The 20206-nt window shown below is 31.7% G+C and overlaps 1 protein-coding gene, 1 long non-coding RNA gene and 1 pseudogene across 3 annotated transcripts; all 3 read left to right on the forward strand.

The window, feature by feature from the left end:
* Positions 1-11385: 11385 nt before the first annotated feature.
* LOC147934861 (uncharacterized) lies at positions 11386-12088 on the forward strand. Its single transcript, XR_015572229.1, has 2 exons — positions 11386-11599; positions 11814-12088. It is a non-coding gene; the product is annotated as an uncharacterized LOC147934861 (long non-coding RNA).
* A 53-nt stretch (positions 12089-12141) lies between these two features.
* On the forward strand, positions 12142-14407 carry LOC104725061 (proteasome subunit alpha type-6-B). Its single transcript, XM_010443655.3, has 9 exons — positions 12142-12441; positions 12527-12621; positions 12727-12808; positions 12879-12975; positions 13072-13130; positions 13242-13324; positions 13733-13828; positions 14054-14113; positions 14251-14407. Exons 1-9 carry the CDS (start codon positions 12366-12368, stop codon positions 14341-14343), a joined length of 741 nt encoding a protein of 246 aa, XP_010441957.1. The 5' UTR covers positions 12142-12365; the 3' UTR covers positions 14344-14407.
* A 686-nt stretch (positions 14408-15093) lies between these two features.
* Positions 15094-16625, forward strand: LOC104725062 (putative F-box protein At3g19560 pseudogene; annotated as a pseudogene). The gene has a single exon (XR_015572230.1). The product of XR_015572230.1 is annotated as a putative F-box protein At3g19560 pseudogene (transcript).
* The last annotated feature ends 3581 nt before the right edge of the window (positions 16626-20206 follow it).

A 20206-nucleotide genomic window follows, 5' to 3' on the forward strand; every position in this document is an offset into this window, starting at 1 on the left:
CAGCCCTTGCTACTCTAGGTTGATCTCTTTCTCTTCTATGATGCAACATTTGTGGTCGTCTCGGTTGTGCTTCCGCTTGAACTTCATCCAACCTCTTGTAGATGGCATTCATCTCAACCCTCAATGACCTTCGCATCTCTCCCATAAGTGCTTGAAATTGTAGATTTGGAATCCCAAGCACTCTGTCTTCGATGATCCCACAATCTCGACGATTATTATACATTTTTCTTTAATTTTTTTTTGCTTTCTTTTTTATCTTTTTTCGTTTTTTTTGTTTTCCTCTTTTTTTCCTCTTTTTTTATTTTTTCCTTTTTTCTTTCTGTTTTTTTTCTTTTCTTTTTTTTCCTCTTTTTTTTTTAATGAAGACACTACAGGAAAATGTCACATATACAGCGTCCGAAAAATGCTATAACAGGTTATCATAGCGGTATTGTGAACGCTATATATGCGTCCGTTATAATAGATATGGCACTCTACATAGCGTTTTCTCCTTATGCTATATTATATTCTTTTTAGATAGCGTTTCTTTTATTGCAATTGTAAACTTTATAATAGCAGATAGTTTTCATTATTATTTATGGTTTCATATAATTCACAAACGCCACCATTAGTTTTAATATAGCGTTTTTTTCTATCATTGTTATTGTTCCCCAGATTTTTAAATAATTGGATTTTTGTTTCCCATATTAGCTTATAGATAAACATCCTGTCATTTATCAAACCAAAACATTATCTAATTGAAAAAGTTCATATATAATGCTACATCAAGTACAAATACAACAAGTTCACCAAGCCAAACAAGTTCTACAACCCAACACAATCCAACATAAGAGAAAGCTTCACATATAAACAATGTTCTTATTAGGCCAAGCAATAGTAGTACCTAATGCATCAGCAACAATCTCAAATTCTGATGTTCGTCTCCATACTCGTGCATCGCCAATCAAGCAGATGTCAACCCAAACCTTGCTGAAATTTGGACCCAATGGATGGCAGTGGACAGTGTCGTTTGGATTGGTTGAAATAACTCGGCCTTCTGCAACTCTTTCTCCCGATCCAAAGCAATCTATGAGGAAGCATTTCTTCTTAGCTAAGTTGTTATTGTTGTAGTTGTTACTTTCACCACTCTACAAATTAAATTGCAGAAATTAATCACAATCACACAACTATACAACACATCATGTAAAGAGACAGATTAATGTATAGAGTTTTACCCTAGGTGATGATTCTTGAGTTGGTTCTACTTCTTTAGAACCTGATGTTCTTGCTCCTTTAGAACATGTTGTTCCTCCTCCATCATTGAAAGATGCTCCACCTGTGTTAGATTCTTCTTTACTAAAATCCGATTCACTCTCAGATTCTGCATCCTCCATTATTTGTCTGTTACACTTAGACAGCTTAGTAAGTGGCCATGCTACGTTCACGCTCTGTGCATCACCCATCACAGAAATGTCTTCACTTGGTGGTCTCCATAATGAAGCCTCTTTGTTAATGACTTTTACAATATTCACCATTGCAGCATTCGGACCCAAAGGAATTTTATTCACCAACTGTTTAGGGTCTTTTGAAATCATATGTGCCTCAGCAATTACTTCACCACCCAAAATCCAATCAACAAGCTGGACTCTATCTTCCTAAAAAGAGTCATGCAAAAACATAATTCATGTGTCACCTAACCAATCACCATTTATATATTACCATAACAATGTAAACTATATCATAAGAACTTTACCGAGGCATCAGCTCCCTTGTTTCCAATTGAGGAGTCCATATTGTCCACAATTAGCTTATCAAATAGCCATGCTATCTTGGTTCCCATAGTATGGCCAAGCTTGTTGACAGTTGCTGTAGGCCTCCATAGAGATGCATTTTTATCTGATACAAAGCTCACAAGTACAATTATTCCTATAAGGTAAAAAATACTTTCAAGTTCAATAAACAGTCATAAGAAACTCAGTTGTAACTTAAGAAATTATTAGTAATAACAATATAAAACCATACCTCGGAAGCCAAACCCAAGACTTGTCCATGTTACACAGCTCCATGGTCAAACGATTACATACATTTGTGACAAGAGATTCTTATATCAGACAAATTCAAACTCAATTAAACAAACAGAGATACATACTATAGAATATGACAAACTCAGTGAAACAAAAGAGATACATATAAAACTGCAATTACCTATAGATAACTAGGATTTTGTAAAGAAGAAGCTGCGAAATGAGAACCTGCAAAAGGAGAATCGATTTTAGTCAGAATCTTGTAACCTTAAGAACTGAAACCTTAAAAACTTAAACCAATTGAAACCATAAAATTCTTGTAAAGAATAGTCGATTATAGTAACAATCGATTATAGTCAGACAAAACAAATTGAAACCTTAAGAAATCGAAACAAAAACATCTCGAAACCCAAAATCGAAACATAAACCCTAAATAATTGACAAATTTGTCGAAAAGAAAACCGATTTAAAACATCTCGAAACCCAAAATCGATTACCCAACATATATATATCATTCAATCGAAATCTGTACCTTCGATTTTGCAGACAGATTTTCTGAGAGAGATAAGAGATTTCAGAGAGAGATAGAGGGTGTCTGAGAGATAGGGAGTCTAAGAATGTGAGATTTTGACAAGAATCGAAGAATTTGAGAGATAATCAACGGAAGAAATTGAAGAACCCTAGCTCGTAAACTTGTGAGAGAGAAGCAAAGGAAAGAAACTGATATGTCGACTAGGGTAAAACGACAAAGCATAAGAGGGAAAATAAAAATATTGGGCGCTTGTTTTTACTTAGCTGGGAAACGAAATTTTTTTGGTCCGCCTAAACTAATATACAGCATTTTAAACCTCGTATTGCTATCTAAACATACGCTTCTAAAAACTGTAACTTCTAAAAACATAATATAGCATTTACAAATTAACCAAACGCTATCGAAAATACGCCGTTATGTTAACTATAACATAAATGAAAGAAACGCTATCTTCATATGCTATCTTTACTACATTTTCTTGTAGTGAGATGAATAGATAGAAGATGAAAGAAAGAAAAAGATAGAAAATCAAAAGATAAGTACCGGTTGAGTGGCTCTAATACCACTTGATACGCCCAAATTCGAGGATCACTCAGCCGGATTAGAAAAGATAAAAACTCGCCAAGGTGCAAGGTGCAACAAGGAAGATTTAATGGATTGAGGGGTTGCACAGCAGTTGCGGAAGGCTGCTGATATTCCCAACTCCAATGGCTGCTAGATATGACTCACTAGTCCAGCGAGAGGAGGCTGTTGCTTGGATATTACACACCAAGAAACAAGGAAATGTTCTAGACAAAGAACAAAGAGATAGACTCATAAAATGAAAAGAAAATTGATTGATTGATTCTCAAATGAGATTACATGAGTTTATATAGGGATAAGTAATTTGGTAACAAAGTCAAGTATTGATTATTCTTGAAACTAAAACATAATAAAGATATATAGTTGAATGAAGACCCAACTCTTGAAGTTTGCCTTTCCAAGGTGTCCTTCCCAAGGTGAGTTGAACTCTATTTTCGTCACCCCTCTTTGACAAAAAAATAAAGTGATTATTATGGGCTTTCTTGGACTTAAATTAGGCTCAAAATGGACTTGACTTGGTAGACAACATCCCCAATAGAAATTCTTATGCTCTCCTTGCCCATAATCTCTTGAATGAGCCCATTTAGTGCACTCCTTGAACTTCTCTCTCTTTCACTACTTGGTCCAATTTTACTGATGAGAAACAACATGGGTTGTACCATTTCTTCACTTTTGGCTTAGTAGAAACAACATCTGGTTGTCATACATAATTCTGGAAGCTCTTAAACCAGTTGGACCTAAAATTCTTCAAGTGAACAACCAAAATAACCTCCTTTGGCAAATGAAATGTATCGCAAATTGTTGTTTGGCTGGAATTGATCTTCAACTTTGTTCGTATTGAACAAGGCTCAAGATTTTCTTGGATGGTCTCGTGATCATATAAGTAAACATAGCAGAACAAACCAATGTGGAAAAAGACCGTATGAAGTGCGCCATTTGTTTATTAACAAAATCGTTTAGAACTACCTTGTGGTCATGTAATTCATGCTGAATGTATTTTTAGGTGGTTATAAACAAGTAACAATTGTACATGTTGTCGTTTTGAGTTATCTTTGTAAATCACATTTGAGACATATATTATGTGGTGTTTGCTTTATATTATATAGATCGATATATATTATAATTGTTATATAGAGTCTGGTAACAATATAACTATAAAAAATAATATAATAATTACTTATAACAACAAAGAATTTTTTTTTAAAAAGAATTTAACGTTTTATGTTTGTTTGCAGAAGAGTTATAAAATGAGAAGAGGTTAACATATGAAGATTAATCTTAAAAAACGAAGTAATCATTTTTTTTGTTTGAACAAATGAAAATTGAGTTTAAGCTATTAAAAGTATATAACACTGACTCTTCATTGTAATTGTGAAGCGTGAACAGGTGTTAAGAATAGTTACACCGTTTAGTATAGTAGATCATAACATATACTATCATAATGTTAAACCATAGTTTATAATTATAGTGTGCATGTTCTTATGAATTAATTCTAGCGTACATATATATATATATATATATATTTAATTTGTTTACACCAGCGTACATAGTTTTTTTTATTAAAACTATATGGTTTGTGATAAATGTTCGATTTCGGTCACTGCATTAATTTAACTGACATCAAATAGTAACGTTGGTTAAATACAACTGTTCATATTGATGAATGATGACTGTTCATTATTATGTTTTTTTATTAACTATATATATATATATATTACAGATTTAAAACTGTCAATTTATAAAAAGTTTAAAAAATGACTAAACGTTCTATTACTGAATCATACAATTTTCCTGAAAATACATTTTTCAAATGATTTAACATTAGCTGTTAGTAGCATCGAACCTTTGGAATAAATAGTCTGTAATGAAAAAGGTAAATTTAACTAAAATTACTTTTGCATTAATACTAATTTTTTAAATTATTTTTAAGTACTTTTTAAGTAATTCAAGGGAATTGATTAACAATTAATTATCCTGGGTATACTTAAATTTGTAATCATTAATTTAGTTGTACAAGACATTTACATATTTAGCCGGTCGATCGAAACTTGTTATATTTCAGTCATTACATTAGCTAGAACTTATTTTTTACAATGTGTTATGTTATTTTCTTTCATAAGCTTTCGACTATCAACATGATAAATTATTGTTTGTAACAGATAAAAATAAAAATAAATAATTAATATGGATTAATTATAAGATGGAAGTGGGAAGTAGTTCTAAACGATCATTGTTAGTAGTTATTGTTTTTCATATACTATTTTTTAAAAATTAAAAATATTGTAATAAAATTAATTACTTTTAACAATTTTCAGATTGTCATGTTCATACAATATCAAATGTAAACATTCCAACAAGTAAAAAACGTATGTAAGAATATAAATATAATTTATCGCTATACTATTGAGTCCCACTCCCACATATAATAAATGATTAGTTTATTTTTTTTATTGGGAAAAAAGATCGACCATCTACAAGAAGTTTTATTGCAATGCGGAGACTGTAATGCTTGGGTTTGGTTATACGAAAGTTCAGAACAAGATCCAGTTACTAAACGTCCATTATTTTCAATTTGTTGCAAAAAAGGTTTTGTATCACTACCAATTGCCCATGAGTCTCCGTTCGTATTAAAGAAACTTCTTAGTAATCCATTGTTTCTTAGAAATATACGAGCTTGTAACTCTATTCTTGTTTTCACTTCTATGAATGCAAAAATTGATTATTTGTTGCAAAATACATATGGATTGTATTGTTTTAAGATACATGGAGAAATTTATCATAGAATAGGATCCTTATTGCTAGGTGAAGGGGAGGAGCCTAAATTCTCTCAAATGTATATATTTGATACAGCAATTAAGTTAAAAAAAAATGGACTTGTAGTCATGAATCGAGATGGAACTGATGAGCTTGATGAACAAACAGTATTATTGCTAATTCAGATGGTTGATGAATTTAATGTTCAAGCAAAAGTATTAAGAAAAGCAAGAGATAGGTATAAGAGTAGTGATGAAGAAAAATTTCAAATTCATCTAATTGGATATGATAAAAATAAAAGACAATATGAGTTGCCTTCGACGAGTGAAATAGCTGCTTTAGTTCCATTCTACAATGAGAGAGAGACATAATTTTTACAACTGAAATCTGGAAGTTTACAACGAATTTGGAGTACACATCCACTTTATATGACTTTTCAATATCTATTATTATTTCTATATGGTGAAATTGATTTTTTTGGAGGCATACGATAAAAATGTACTTTAATTGAAAGAGGACAAAGAAAATTTATACCAGTGAGAGAATATTACATGTACCTTATACATTTACGTTCGCGTGTATATTCGACCATAGATGGAAGTGGGAGATTGTTTCATCAATTTATAGTATATGCTTATACAACAATAGAATTATACAGTTAAAAGTGTATAAGATTAAATAAAAAAAAACAATAAGAGCTGATGTATATGATAATGTTAGAGATGTTGTAATTAGAGGTGACAACGATAGACGACGTATTGGCAAGCGTATAGTGTTGCCATCTTCCCATACAGGTAGTCCAAGTTATATGGCTGAAAAATATCAAGATGTTATTGTTGGTACCGCGGTTAATCACCTCGGTTCGAAGGGTACGTCAAGAGTAAATCAGTTGGACTCGGAACGGAAAAACAGCCCGGCCCATCGGACCGAAGAGGCCCACATAAGGGAAACGAGCTGGAGTTACGTCGAGCTAGGAAAGTGGTTCCGCATCCCGGGGATATGGTCAAAGATTCCGTCGTACTGTCAGTCATAATTAGAGAGCGTGAGTAACAGAGTAAATTGATTTTGCATTAATTAGACCTGATGTATAAATAAGGGAAAAGCAGAATACTGTATGTGGTCGAATACTTTTTATAAGCAATAAGAATACAACTTTCACTTTGCAACAAAGACAATTGTTTAACCAGTTCGGAACTAGTACGGTGGTGAGCTCCTCCGTTCGAAAAAACATTCCGGAAAGAGAAGTTCATTTTCCAATCTCACAGCTATGATTTTTGTGGGTGTTTTAGAAACCCAGATTTGTATATTACAATGATAGCAAACCCAAAATGGGAAGAGATTATTGAGTTCTTATATTTGACTGGTTATTCGTCATGAAATACTAGACCTGATGTTGAATCACGGGCGGGTCTTTCATATGAAATTTAGAAAATAAATAATTCTACATTTCTTTCAAATTAACACTTTATCTGGAGATATCATATACCAACATATTAACATTTATAGATATAAACGTGTTTAACTATAGGATTATGTGAGAATAAACATAAAGATATACATATGTTCAAATGTATAATTGTAGGCTACTAATAATCATATATATATATAATATTGAAATAAAAAAACAGAACCAAATAAAATATTTGGATTTAAGTATATTAAATATTATTTAAAAAAATGCAACCACCTATCATATGTTTATAGCATTAATCATTATTTATTTAATCCTAAAGATTTGTATTCCTTATTTGCATTTTTTTTGTCAACCATTGGGCCACAACAGGTCGGCCCATTAGCCTAATCCCTACATTCGTATGGAGCGGGACTCGATCCCTGGTGTGATGGTGCCTTGTGCATTAAAGACTTACCTTTGGTCACTGCACTAAGGTCACTTCACCTTTATTTGCATATTTTAATTGTAATTTTCTTAAAATAATTGAGTGAGATATGTGTAAATTACACTAATAGCAAAATCTGTAAATATTTAAGTCAAAGGGTAACCCACTAATTAAATGGACTTAAAAGTTAATTGAAAACGACACGTCAACATGAATTTTTTGTTAATCACATTTAAAAATAAAGTTACTTTTTAAGAATATTTCTCAATTAATATATAAGAAATATTTAAAAAATTGTATTTTTTTAATTTAATATTAGATAACTTCATAGATATATAGGAAAATTACCTAGAATATTACTAAAAAGTAGTCTTATTACAATAATAATACGTTTGAAAACTGACTTACTAAAACAATACAGAAAAGTTTGATTATTACTTATAACCCATGGTTGTTTGTTTTATTACAGTAATGCCATTTACATTTAAAGTTATCTTTGATTTTTAAGAGAAAGGGAACACAAAAACCTTGAAGGATCAATTCCTGATTTTTTTGGGATTCTCTTAAATTTGGGTTGGCAAAAAACATGAGATTGATTCCTTCTAATTTGATTCATCTTCTTCGACTAAAATCATGGCAAAAGAAAGAAAATTATCAGAGCTGGACAATTGTTTCGTGGGCTCATTGTTCACTTTCTCTCTCGAGAACAAAGTTGTATATCTAGTTTTGCCTTTGCGTGAGTTTCGTTTTCTTCTGATTGATTGTTGCAGGAACTTAGAGAAAGATATGGTCGTGGAAGTGGACAAAGGCATCTCTCCTAGCTAGGGTTGCAGAAGAAGATATGTTGAAGATGACTACAAAATTACAATAATATCCTTCATTAAAACGGATTTATGGACGTACACTAATCTCAAGAACATACATTACGTACACCAAACTGCAACATACATTAAACAAAAGAATGTTATGTACGTACACCCAAACTGCAACATGCATAGCTTATATTTTTGACACCTCTATAACTATGTTCAACGGTGGATTTGACATTTATAATTATGCTCAACGGTGGGTTTATTTGTAATTGTGAGAATATGATGAGAGAATGTGATATTGCACCTTTTAGTGATATATATCTTTATGTGTGATTGTTTTACTTATCTCCATAATTAGTCTCAAACAAGATTGAATGACATAGTTCGCTTTATGATGATTGCTATCATGTTTCTCACATAAGTACTTGTTTTGAATGTTACATTAAAATAACTTGTGTACATACATGTTTTGAATGTTTTGTTTGTAAACAATTTGTGTATTCATACGTACACGTTTATAACTTGTGTATGTATGCGTTCATATGTGTGTACACGTTTATATGTACGTACACGTTCAATTTTAGGTTTAATGAACTTGAAATTACCAGAATATCCTCGTCTTCTACCTCAAACATATGACTGAAAACCTTAATTTTCCCTGCCTCACTTTATTTTTTCACGGCTTATGTCTATATTTTTGGTTTCACTTGTGGGGCTTTTACTCAACTATTATAGATTTTCATCTCAACATCTGATTTCTAACTTAAAAACCTATAAAAAGTGAGTTATATTGTTTGTCTGATTTCTTGGTTGATTATACTCAAATCATGTTGAGGAAGAACAAAGACATAAGCTTCAAAATAACATGTAAACAATGCAAACAAATCTAACATATGTTTTCCAATAGTCAACAAAAAAAAAAAAAAAAAAAAAAACTAAGTCTATCATATCTAGTATACCATATACTAACTCTAACAAAATATGAGGTATTCTAGTCAGATTTAAATCTATCGCAATAACCAACAATATCTCTACCATATTTTATAAGTCTACCGTTACATTTTTATAAATTTGTTAGATAAATCTATTAACTATATAAGTATACCAAAACAATCTATTAACAGCTTAAGTCGGTCAATTATATCTATTGCAACGGTTAATAAGTCTATCAAAAATATTTTCGCTACCAAAAAAATCTATCTAAAACCTCGCTCAATTAATAAGTCTATCATCAAACACAATTAATCTACCAAGTTAATCTACCGAGAACATAAATCTACCTAATTAATCTACTTTTCACATAAGTGTACCATCACTACAACTAAATTTTTCATTTTAATCTACCGTATACCTACAGTCTACCAACTTAATATACCAACTTTCTCTACCATTTTTATGTACCCGATTTATATACCATCAAACCAACGATAGACTTTCTCCCACTTTCCAATATTTTTTTTTCTTAATGGCATTTTCTATAGTTGCATTTTTTTCTAACACTAGTTTTAGGGGTACAAATGGTACATAAGTTATTATAGTAATTATCTAACCTTTTTGTACTACTCTAGTAATAAGGAAACAATTTAGTACTATTATAGTAATTTTCTCTAAATATATATATTAAAAGAAATTTTGTTATAAATATTTTATTAAAATGAGTTCTCCCGCAACATCGCAGGAGCTCATTACCTAGTATCAATTAATCACAAAATAGTTATTTACTGTAAACATGTTTGATACTTTTAGAATTGGAAAAAACCAAAGAAGTAACACTAAGAAAAAAAAATAGTTGACGAGGAAAATATTATCTCAATGATTGCTCTAAGTATTCTATGGTCAACTTTTCTTAATAATTCGCATTTATCCTTACACACACAAAAGAAAAAAAAAAGTTGGATGCATTTGTTTGCAAAAAAAAATTTATGTGTATCTTTTAATTTAAATTTCTTTGGGATGAAAACCTATAAAGGAAAAAAAACAGTGTAGGGCACGTGCCCCACCCTCCCCTGCCTTGCATCCGCCTTTGGATTGTTGTATCTTTGAAAAGATTTATTGTAATTAAAAATTTAAGAGAAAAATCTAAATACTCTATAGCACTTTTCAAGTATGATTCAGTTATTCCGAATTCCCCATATCCCTCGAGTTACACTTTCACGTAAAATTAAGAAAAATACGCTAAAATAGCATTAAAATAAGTTTTATGGACAACTATATAACATATTTCATAAATTTCCAAAATAGTACTATTTAACTCATTAAAATATTTAAAATTAATTTTTAAAATTTTTGTTTTCAGGTTTGCGTTTTCAATTTTACATTAAGGGTGTAGCTTTGAGAGGTAAGTTTAGTATTTTTGAATTTAGAATTTAATTTTGAAAAATTAATTTTGAAATAAAGTATTTTTTTTGGAATTTTAGAGTTTTTGTGCTAAATTTGAAAAAAATAATTATTTTGATGGTATTTTAGAGAATCTCCGTTAAATTAAACCAAAATAGAAGGAGTACTTTCAAAACAAAATAAAAAGGTATGAAAACTTGTAATTAATGTAACTTTCAAGGGTAGTTAAGGAATTGAACTTAAGCTCCGACAATCTTTTTTTTTCTTTTTTTCCCTGTCTTGAAGACAAAGCTTTCTTCAATTCCTCGTCTCTCTATTATCACCCTGGGCGTTCGGCATTAACCGATCAAACCAAACCGAACAACCCGATTTTTTCGGTTATCGGAGCAAACCGAAGAAATTAAGTGTAACCGTTCGGCGCAATTGATCTGGGGAATCGGTTTTCGGTTTGGTTCGGTTCGGTAATCGGACCGATCGGTTGATTAGATTCCACAGCCATATATAAGTCTAACCCTAATTTTGTTTCTCTTCTTCTTCCCCTTTGCCTCCTGCAATTCCGAGAGAGAAACCTCACCAGTTATCTTGTTCTCCTTCTTCTCCGATCTAATCAATAATCATCATCACATATCTTCTCCTTTATCAATTCATCATCGACTACATCCTCTTTCATTCTCTCAAATCTCAGTCATGTTTAAGGTATATCATTTTCAGATTCAAGCTTTAACCACAAGATTGTTAAGGGTAAGCTCTTATTCTTTCTCCTTATTTGATTTTTCGTTTGTTTATTTGCTCTGTAAACTCTTCCTATGTCTTGATAACATCGATTTAGAGAACTTTAGAGCTAGAGTTTGAACTTCGAATTCAGAGATTATTCATTATGGTTATAGGTTTGTTACTTTGTTTAAGGTACTTGTGTTATGTTTATCTTTCTCGTTGTTAATCGATTTTCATGTAGTTTTGATGATGGCAGGTGAAAAAAATGACGCCCAAGAACCATCGATCTTCGCCGTTATAGCTAGATGCAGCTGCACACCATCATATCTCTGAAAACCCTAATGGATTTGGACTTAAAATTTGTTTTCAGATTCATTTAGGTCTATTATCTTCATTATTTTTATCTATATTAGGTCCATTATGAATTTGGTGGGTTTATTTGTTAATTTAGCCCATTAACATAATTTCTTTGTTTATTCGGTTTAAAATAACCGAACTAGAAAAAATCGGTTTAAATTTGTAAGTGATTTAAAATCTAATAACCGATCCGAATAAACCAAGTACCGATCAATTTGAACTGAATTTAATTTCAGTTCAATTCGGCAAGATTTTTCAAAAACCAAATTTTCTCAAAACCGAACAAACCGACCCGAATAACCCGAACACGCCAAACGCCCAGGGCGACTCTATTAGATCGATCGCAGAACAAAGAAAAAAAGAAAAAAACGAACTTCCGATTCAGTAAAGAAGGGTTTTTTAGTTATTAAATCTTCTTCGTTGAGTAAAAAAAAAGATGAGCAGAGGAAGCGGCGGTGGCTACGATCGTCACATCACTATCTTCTCTCCAGAAGGTCGTCTCTTCCAAGTCGGTAAGTTAATCCAAACTCCTCTTCGACCTTTTTCTTTACAAGCCTTAGAAAAAAAAAATGATATAAGTGGTTTCGAACTCTGTAGAGTATGCATTCAAAGCCGTGAAAGCAGCTGGAATCACATCGATCGGTGTTCGTGGAAAAGATTCAGTTTGCGTTGTTACCCAGAAGAAAGTTCCAGTGAGTTTCCCCTTTTTGTTACTCAAAGCTTGCATCTTGATCCAATAAATTCGAGATTTTGACTCTTTTTTGTCAGTTAAAAGTTTCGTTTTTGCAATTGTACAGGACAAGCTTTTAGATCAGTCAAGCGTAACTCACCTTTTCCCTGTAACCAAGTACCTTGGATTGTTAGCTACTGGCATTACAGGTCTGCTTTCAATATTTCTACAAAGCTTGTGTTTATCTAAAATCTGTAACCTTTAAATGGTATGATCCAGCTGATTCAAGGTCATTGGTGACACAAGCAAGAAATGAGGCGGCTGAGTTTAGGTTTCAATATGGATACGAGATGCCTGCCGACATTCTTGCTAAATGGTATACGATCTGTTGTGGATTCAAGCTGTAACTCTTATCTTCCTCTACGCTTGTGAAAGTATGTTACTGAAAAAGTTTACTAATTTTTGCGGACAGGATTGCCGATAAGTCACAGGTCTACACTCAACATGCTTACATGAGACCTCTTGGAGTAGGCAAGTCTGCATTCACTTACTTACCTATTGCATGTCTATATATTGGTTTCTTGCTAGTTATATTGAATTGAAGAAAAAGGCTCATTCTTGTTTTCTTTTGTCTTTCTGAAGTTGCCATGGTTCTCGGTATTGATGAAGAGAGAGGACCCCTGCTTTACAAGTGTGACCCAGCTGGACATTTTTACGGTCACAAGGTAATACCACTCTACTTGTTATGATGGCCTCCGTTTCCTCCCACCTTACTCGCATATTGATATCTAGGCTACTGCATTTACTGCTATCTTGCACTTGCTTCTTTTAAAAATTTAGGTTTTCTATTAATCGTATCTAACCAGAGATTGTTCTGAGAAAAGCTCTCAATGTTTGTCTTATTGTTTCCTTACATAATTTAATCTTTTTGTGGAGAGCTAGGGGATAGTTTTTTTTGGTTGTTGTTATTGGTTCACTATGTAGGTGAAAAAACCCATTGAGCACCTATTAACATGGATGGTAAATATGTACCTTCTGGACCATGTACCCACGATCTTAGGAAGGCTACAATGTCAGATGTTATTGTTCCATGGAAATAAGAGTCTCAACTAATAAGCAAACATATGATGCAGGCAACTAGTGCTGGTGTGAAAGAGCAAGAAGCTATCAATTTCTTGGAGAAGAAAATGAAAGAAAACCCTGCTTTCACATATGATGAAACAGTGCAGGTAAGTCACTGCCGATCCTCTTCTTTATTTTCTCCTTTAGAGTTGCATATAGGAAACAACTTTTAAAAAGCATTTAATACCATTTTTGTCTATCGGTGCTTCCTTTGCTATGTTCATATTTGATATTTGCATACACTTTTAAAAAGCTTTAATATTAGGAACCAAGATTCTGAGAAAAATAACTTAGCTCATTATTTCTGACTTTGAGTTATCCTACTTTTGTAGACTGCCATATCCGCTCTGCAATCTGTTCTTCAAGAAGACTTCAAGGCAACTGAGATTGAGGTGTCACTCTTCCACTCTGTACTCCTTTTTTTGTATTTATGTTGCCAAAAAGTAGTATTTTAGGTCGTATCAATGAATTGTTAAAGGTTTTTAAATTGATGTAAATATACTCCCTGGCCATTGTTTGGTTTTGGCAGGTGGGAGTTGTGAGAGCTGATAACCGTATCTTCCGTTCCCTGGAAACGGAGGAGATTGAGGAGCATTTGACGGCCATTAGTGAGCGCGACTGATCACTACTTTTCGATGTAACATTGAATCAGACTCTTATAATGCATCTCTTTCTTTCGCTTAAAATCTTCAAGATTCACGACTATACACGGAACAACACGCACGTTACATTAGACTGAATCTAGGAAAGAGTTCAAAAAGAAAAAGAAAAAGGAAAGAGCAATTTGGAGAATTCTTAAAGTGATGTACCAATCAACAACTTGTAGATTCGCCGTAGATATGAATATGATCAAGAACTGCGATTACAAAAACTGAATGAGAGGCAGGGTCATTTTCATTACCATCGGTCAATTCCTCACTTCTTTGTAATTAGTGATTTTAATCTCCAACTATAGATTACGCAGGAAAATTCTCAAACGTATAGTTGATTTCATAAATCAGGTTTAAATTAGTCAACCATTTATAATAAAAAAATGTGCATTATAAAAACATATAAAAACCTATAGAACCAAAGTATATAATTTGGCCATTTCACTTACTAAGAAGTGTATTTTCCCGAAAAATAATAAAAAGGTGTATTTTTAAAAATATAATCTTATGAAAAGGTATTTTCGGGAAAAAATAAAAACAGATAGAACCAAATAAGATACGGGAAATTGTGAAGTGACCTTAGTGCAGTGGCAGAAGGTAAGTTTATTTGTAGAAGATACCATCACACCAGGAATCCAGTCCCGTTTCCTACGAATGTAGGAATTTGGCTAATAGGCCGGCCAGTTATGGCCCAATAGTTGAGAAAAAAAAAAAATACGGGAAATTAAAACCCATAATAATTTCTTTGTTAGTTACAATTAGATAGAACCAAATAAGCAAATCTCTTTGTTACGACTTACACATTATATCTGTCTATATATATAAAAAAAAGTACATTTCGCAAATTAAAAACCATGATTTCTTTTTGACAACAGCAATGACGATGATTATGGATCTTTCTCGGGATTTGATAGAGGAGATACTCTCTAGAGTTCCTATAACTTCTCTACCAGCGGTGAGATCTGCTTGCAAAAGATGGAATGGTTTATCTAAAGATAAGAGTTTTACAAAGAAGTACTCTGATGATAAAGCAGCCAAAGAGTTTTTGCTGATCATGTTTTATGATTCTAGGGTTTCTCTTATTGGCGTCAATCTCCATGAAATCTTTAACCATGAAGACTTGTTTGATACATCTTGTATAAAGAAGATAGGTAATTTACTTAACCAAGTCGAGATGTCTGAAGTCTTTCAGTGTGACGGCTTATTGTTATGCGTCACCAAGGTCATGCCAAGGCTTGTGGCATGGAACCCGTACTTGGGGCAAGTCAGGTGGGTTCTAGCTAGAAGAAAATTCCACATATTAGATAAGTTTGCTATTGGATATGACAACAGCAACAACGTTTACAAAATCTTGTGGTTTTGGTTTCGTTACGAACATATTACTAGCAACAGAATAACTGATTGTGAAATCTACAATTTTAAGTCTAATTCATGGAGGGTTCTTGATGTCTTTCCCAGTGATTGTGATATAGAGTCTCATCAACGCAGCGTGTCTTTGAAAGGAAACACTTACTTTGTTGCTCGGCAAAGTTTTGGGGAGAAAAAATATGGGTTAGTCTGTTTTGATTTTACAAGAGAGAGATTTGGACCTCATCTTCATCTGCCGTTTGACTATGTTTTCAAAGATACTGTGACTCTATCTTCTGTTAGAGAAGAGCAACTTGCAGTGCTACTTAAACGCAGCAGAGATACATATGAGATGGAGATATGGATTACGACTAATATCGAGCCCAACACAGTGTCGTGGAGGAAGTTCTTGGCAGTAAAAGATGAAAGCATCTTGAATCCAATAAGATATATTGGACTTGAACGTTGCAGTTTCTTCTTTATTGACGAAGAGAAGAAAGCCGTGGTGGTTTTTGTTAGAGACAAAGAAAAAAGAAACAAGAACGTAGCTTACGTGATTCGAGAGGACGGATGCTCCAAAGAAATGGTTCTCGGGGAATCCAATCATCCGCCACTAATGTGCTCTTATGTTCCAAGTTCGGTGCAGATCCATAAAGGTCCAGTACGTGCAGGTAGCAAAAGGAAAAGATGAGAGTACAAGTCCATTACTATTAATTTATATATGTATTACAATACCTTATTTGCTTCTTGCATGATCCTCTTTTTTCATTCTTTTTTGTTTTGTTTTTTCTTCCGTCAAGTGTAATCATGTTCTTTTGATCAGAAACTAAAATTGGGTACTTGGATCCGTTGTAGTTGGTATAGGACTTTCTCCTTTGTAATTTTGATTTTGAGAATTTCACCCATCCGGCTTGTTCTATATGTGATGCTGCATCGGATATATAAAGCCAAATACTATCTGACATGGTACATGTGCTCAGGGTGCTACTGTAGATCAAGAAAAAGAAGTTTCAGACCCATAATTTCTTAAATTGTTTTGTTTTCTTGTATCTTCGTTGTTTGTTTACTTTACTCACATGAAAGTAAAGTAAAAGAAGGCCGGTTTTAGTTTTTGCCAGCGGTAGTGCATATATTTTATTAGTAGTAGCTATCAGAATCTAGACTGCAGTTTCGTGTGTAAACGTTTACGAAAAGTAGGGGGTCGACTCGACTTCTTTTCTTGGGCCCAAATGAATAAATATAAAGATGCGGCTGTGTAGGATACTCAATGCCTAGTTGCCTACACATATAAAACCTCCACATGCTAACTAATTAAGCGGGATCGAACAGCTATTTTAAGTCTACTTGGCCAACTCGAAACAGAACCACTGCTTTTCCCTGCAATCACAATAATATTGGTGACAACTGACAACCAAGTGGCTCAAAATCTAGGAGATATAGGTCTAAAAACAGTTTTTTTTCTTAATATAAAATGAATGTATTTATCTAAGAGATGCTCTTTTAATTTCCACTTTCCGTTAGATCGTATAAATGAGAGTTACTAAATTGACGTGGTGGACTCTCAAACAAAAGTAGTTCGACCTAACCAATCAGAGACATAAAAAGTGTAATTAATTGTCACGATCTCAAACATTGACCTCTTTAGTTTTTATACAAACTAGATAAACACCCGCGCTACACTCCGGGATTTTTTTTTAAAATTAAATTTATTTTAATATTAATATATTACTATGATTAGTAAAAAAATTAAAAGCACCTAAAATTTTAATAGTTTTTATTGATATTTGTAGACATTAATAAATACATGTTATATATTACTTTTACAAAATAATAAGTGTAATGTATAGTCAATCTTAGTATTTATTTTATTCTCTCTTCTTATGTAAATAGCTTTTAACAAATTTTTGATATATTTTATATATTTTTCAAGACTAAAATACTTCAAAAACTATAGATTCTTTAGATTTAAAAATATTTATGATGCACAACAATAATTTAAATTGCAAAGGAAATATTTAATATAGTAGATCATAATAATTATTTAAAAAATCACTTAATAATTTATTTTAAACCAATTGATTATTTAATATAAAAATATTTTTCCAAAAATGTTAGATCTCTTCTTTTTTGGACTTTTAAAGTTATTAATCGATTCCATAACTCAAGGCTAATAACATACAAAAAATACACAGTCTGAACGTTAGCGGAATACTAAAATAATTTGACTATTATTCCAACGCAATCACACGTTATAAATATATATAAGAATATAAATTTTATATATAGATATATATGTCACTTTTATTTATAAACATGTTTTCTGCTTTGATATATTCGAATAATAATTTAATATTATAGAGTGAGACTATAATTTACAAAACTGAAATAATCATATTGAACTCTTTATGAAAGATGTTGTCTACTTTTTAAAATTTTAGTATAAAAATGATGTGTATTATTTCTTTTAACTCTGTTGGTACATATTTTTAACGCGGTGTTAGCTTTAAAATGCTTTAAACTAAGTGTTCTTATTTGTTATATTTTCATTATATTTCATTTTCAAAGAGGTTTACATACCCTCAAGAGCTCACTTCAGCTTTTATACTTTTTTTTCTTTGAATTTATATTTTCATTACGCTAGTAAAGCTCTTAAAATAGTCTATATAAAAAAATTTACTATCATCCATTTCACTTTTTTTTTCTTTGTAATACTTGGAATCAACAATGAGATAGAAATAAAATTTGAAAATTTCCAAATTAATAATGCTAGATTAATTGTAGAAAAAATCTATATATATATATATATATATTTGTTGTATATTTAATTTATTTTTATTTTTCTTTCTACAAATTAAAAATCTATGCGTCATCCACAATTTTTAAAATGATGAAGTCTATTATTTGTTTTAATTTTATTGGTTATCTTTTAAAAATTATGTTTTTAATTAAAAACTGATGTGGCAAGTTGAAAAGCTGATGTGTATTAATTAAAATATTTTGGTTGGTTAAGGCCTTGAATGGAAGCCTCTTATTTGCGTAATTGATAAACAGATTTTGAAAAACGCACTTCGTTTACCATTCAACATTTTTTTAATAAGTTTTTGGTTTTGCAAAATAGAAAAAAAAGTGATAAGTGCGGTTTTGGGAAGATAAATAAGGTATGGACCACACTTAAAAACCAAAACAATTTTTATCTAGCGGTTTTACAAATTACGCACTTGGTTATATATACTTTTAATTTTTAATTTTTGTTATTGTTAACAATATTATATATCTATTAATTTTCTTCCACTAGTATATACTTCTATGATAGATATATAAGTTCTATCTAGTATTAGTATCTCTTTTCTACTATCTTTCCTTTCATATCATTGTTATACAATATTAAAATAATATTGTATTTTAATAATTAGAGATATTAGGTTTTATACAGTTATATTTACTTATGTTAGATATATTTTATATAAAAAATCTATTTACAAAATCTATGAAATATATTACAATTATACCTTATGTTAAATATATATATATAATTATTAATACAAAATAAATTGAAATATATAATTATACTAATTATTAATAAAATAATATGAAATCCGCACTCCAAATAGTTTTTCACCAATCAAAAGTTATTTTGTACCGCTTATTTTGTATTAACCGCACTTGTCCCGCAAATATATTTGTCCCGCACATACCGCAGTTGAACTGTACCGCACTAGCAAATTCTTTATCCCGCACTACTAAATCCGCGGTTACCATTCGGACCCTAAGTCTTTAAATGATGTGTGAGCTTCATATTTCACCAAAATGTTGATGTGTGAGCACTGGAGAGAAACTTCTTGTACTTTTATTGTATTGATTGTAGTGGAGTGTTCTACAAGTTCTAGTACAAATAAGACGGAACTTTAACTGGGGTACACGGCCAAAATCAACCCCAACTTTTTGTCAAACGCTTTTTCATATCTAAATTTCAATACCCTGCAAATAACAACCTAAACCGTGTTAAAATTTAAATATTCTACCTGAACTATATGAAATGTTGTCAATTTTCAACATATATTCGAACGGTGTTAAATTAGAGTTTAACAGTACTGAGTTAGACGACTTGTAGCGTCCATCTAGCACTGAGATTGATTAAAACAACGTCGTTTTGGTCATTTTTGGTATGTTGTGGTTGCTACGAAATGACCAAAACAACGTCGTTTTAGTTAGTTCTAGTGCCACATGGACGTCACATGTCGTCTAATACAGTTCTGTTAAACTCCTATTTAAAATTATTCGAACAAATGTTGAAATTGACAACATTTCATATAGTTCAAGTAGAAAATTTGAATTTTAACACCGTTCAGATTGTTATTTGCAGAGTACTAAAGTTTAGGTATGAAAAAGCGTTCAGAAAATAGTTGAAGTTGATTTTGGCTATTTTCCCACTTTAACTGCTGCTTTGTTAAAAACTAATTTCAAAAAAGATTTTCACTGATTTTTAAT

Source organism: Camelina sativa, chromosome 11, assembly GCF_030686135.1.
Source record: "Camelina sativa cultivar CO46 ecotype springtype chromosome 11, ASM3068613v1".
Taxonomy (NCBI): Eukaryota; Viridiplantae; Streptophyta; class Magnoliopsida; order Brassicales; family Brassicaceae; genus Camelina; species Camelina sativa.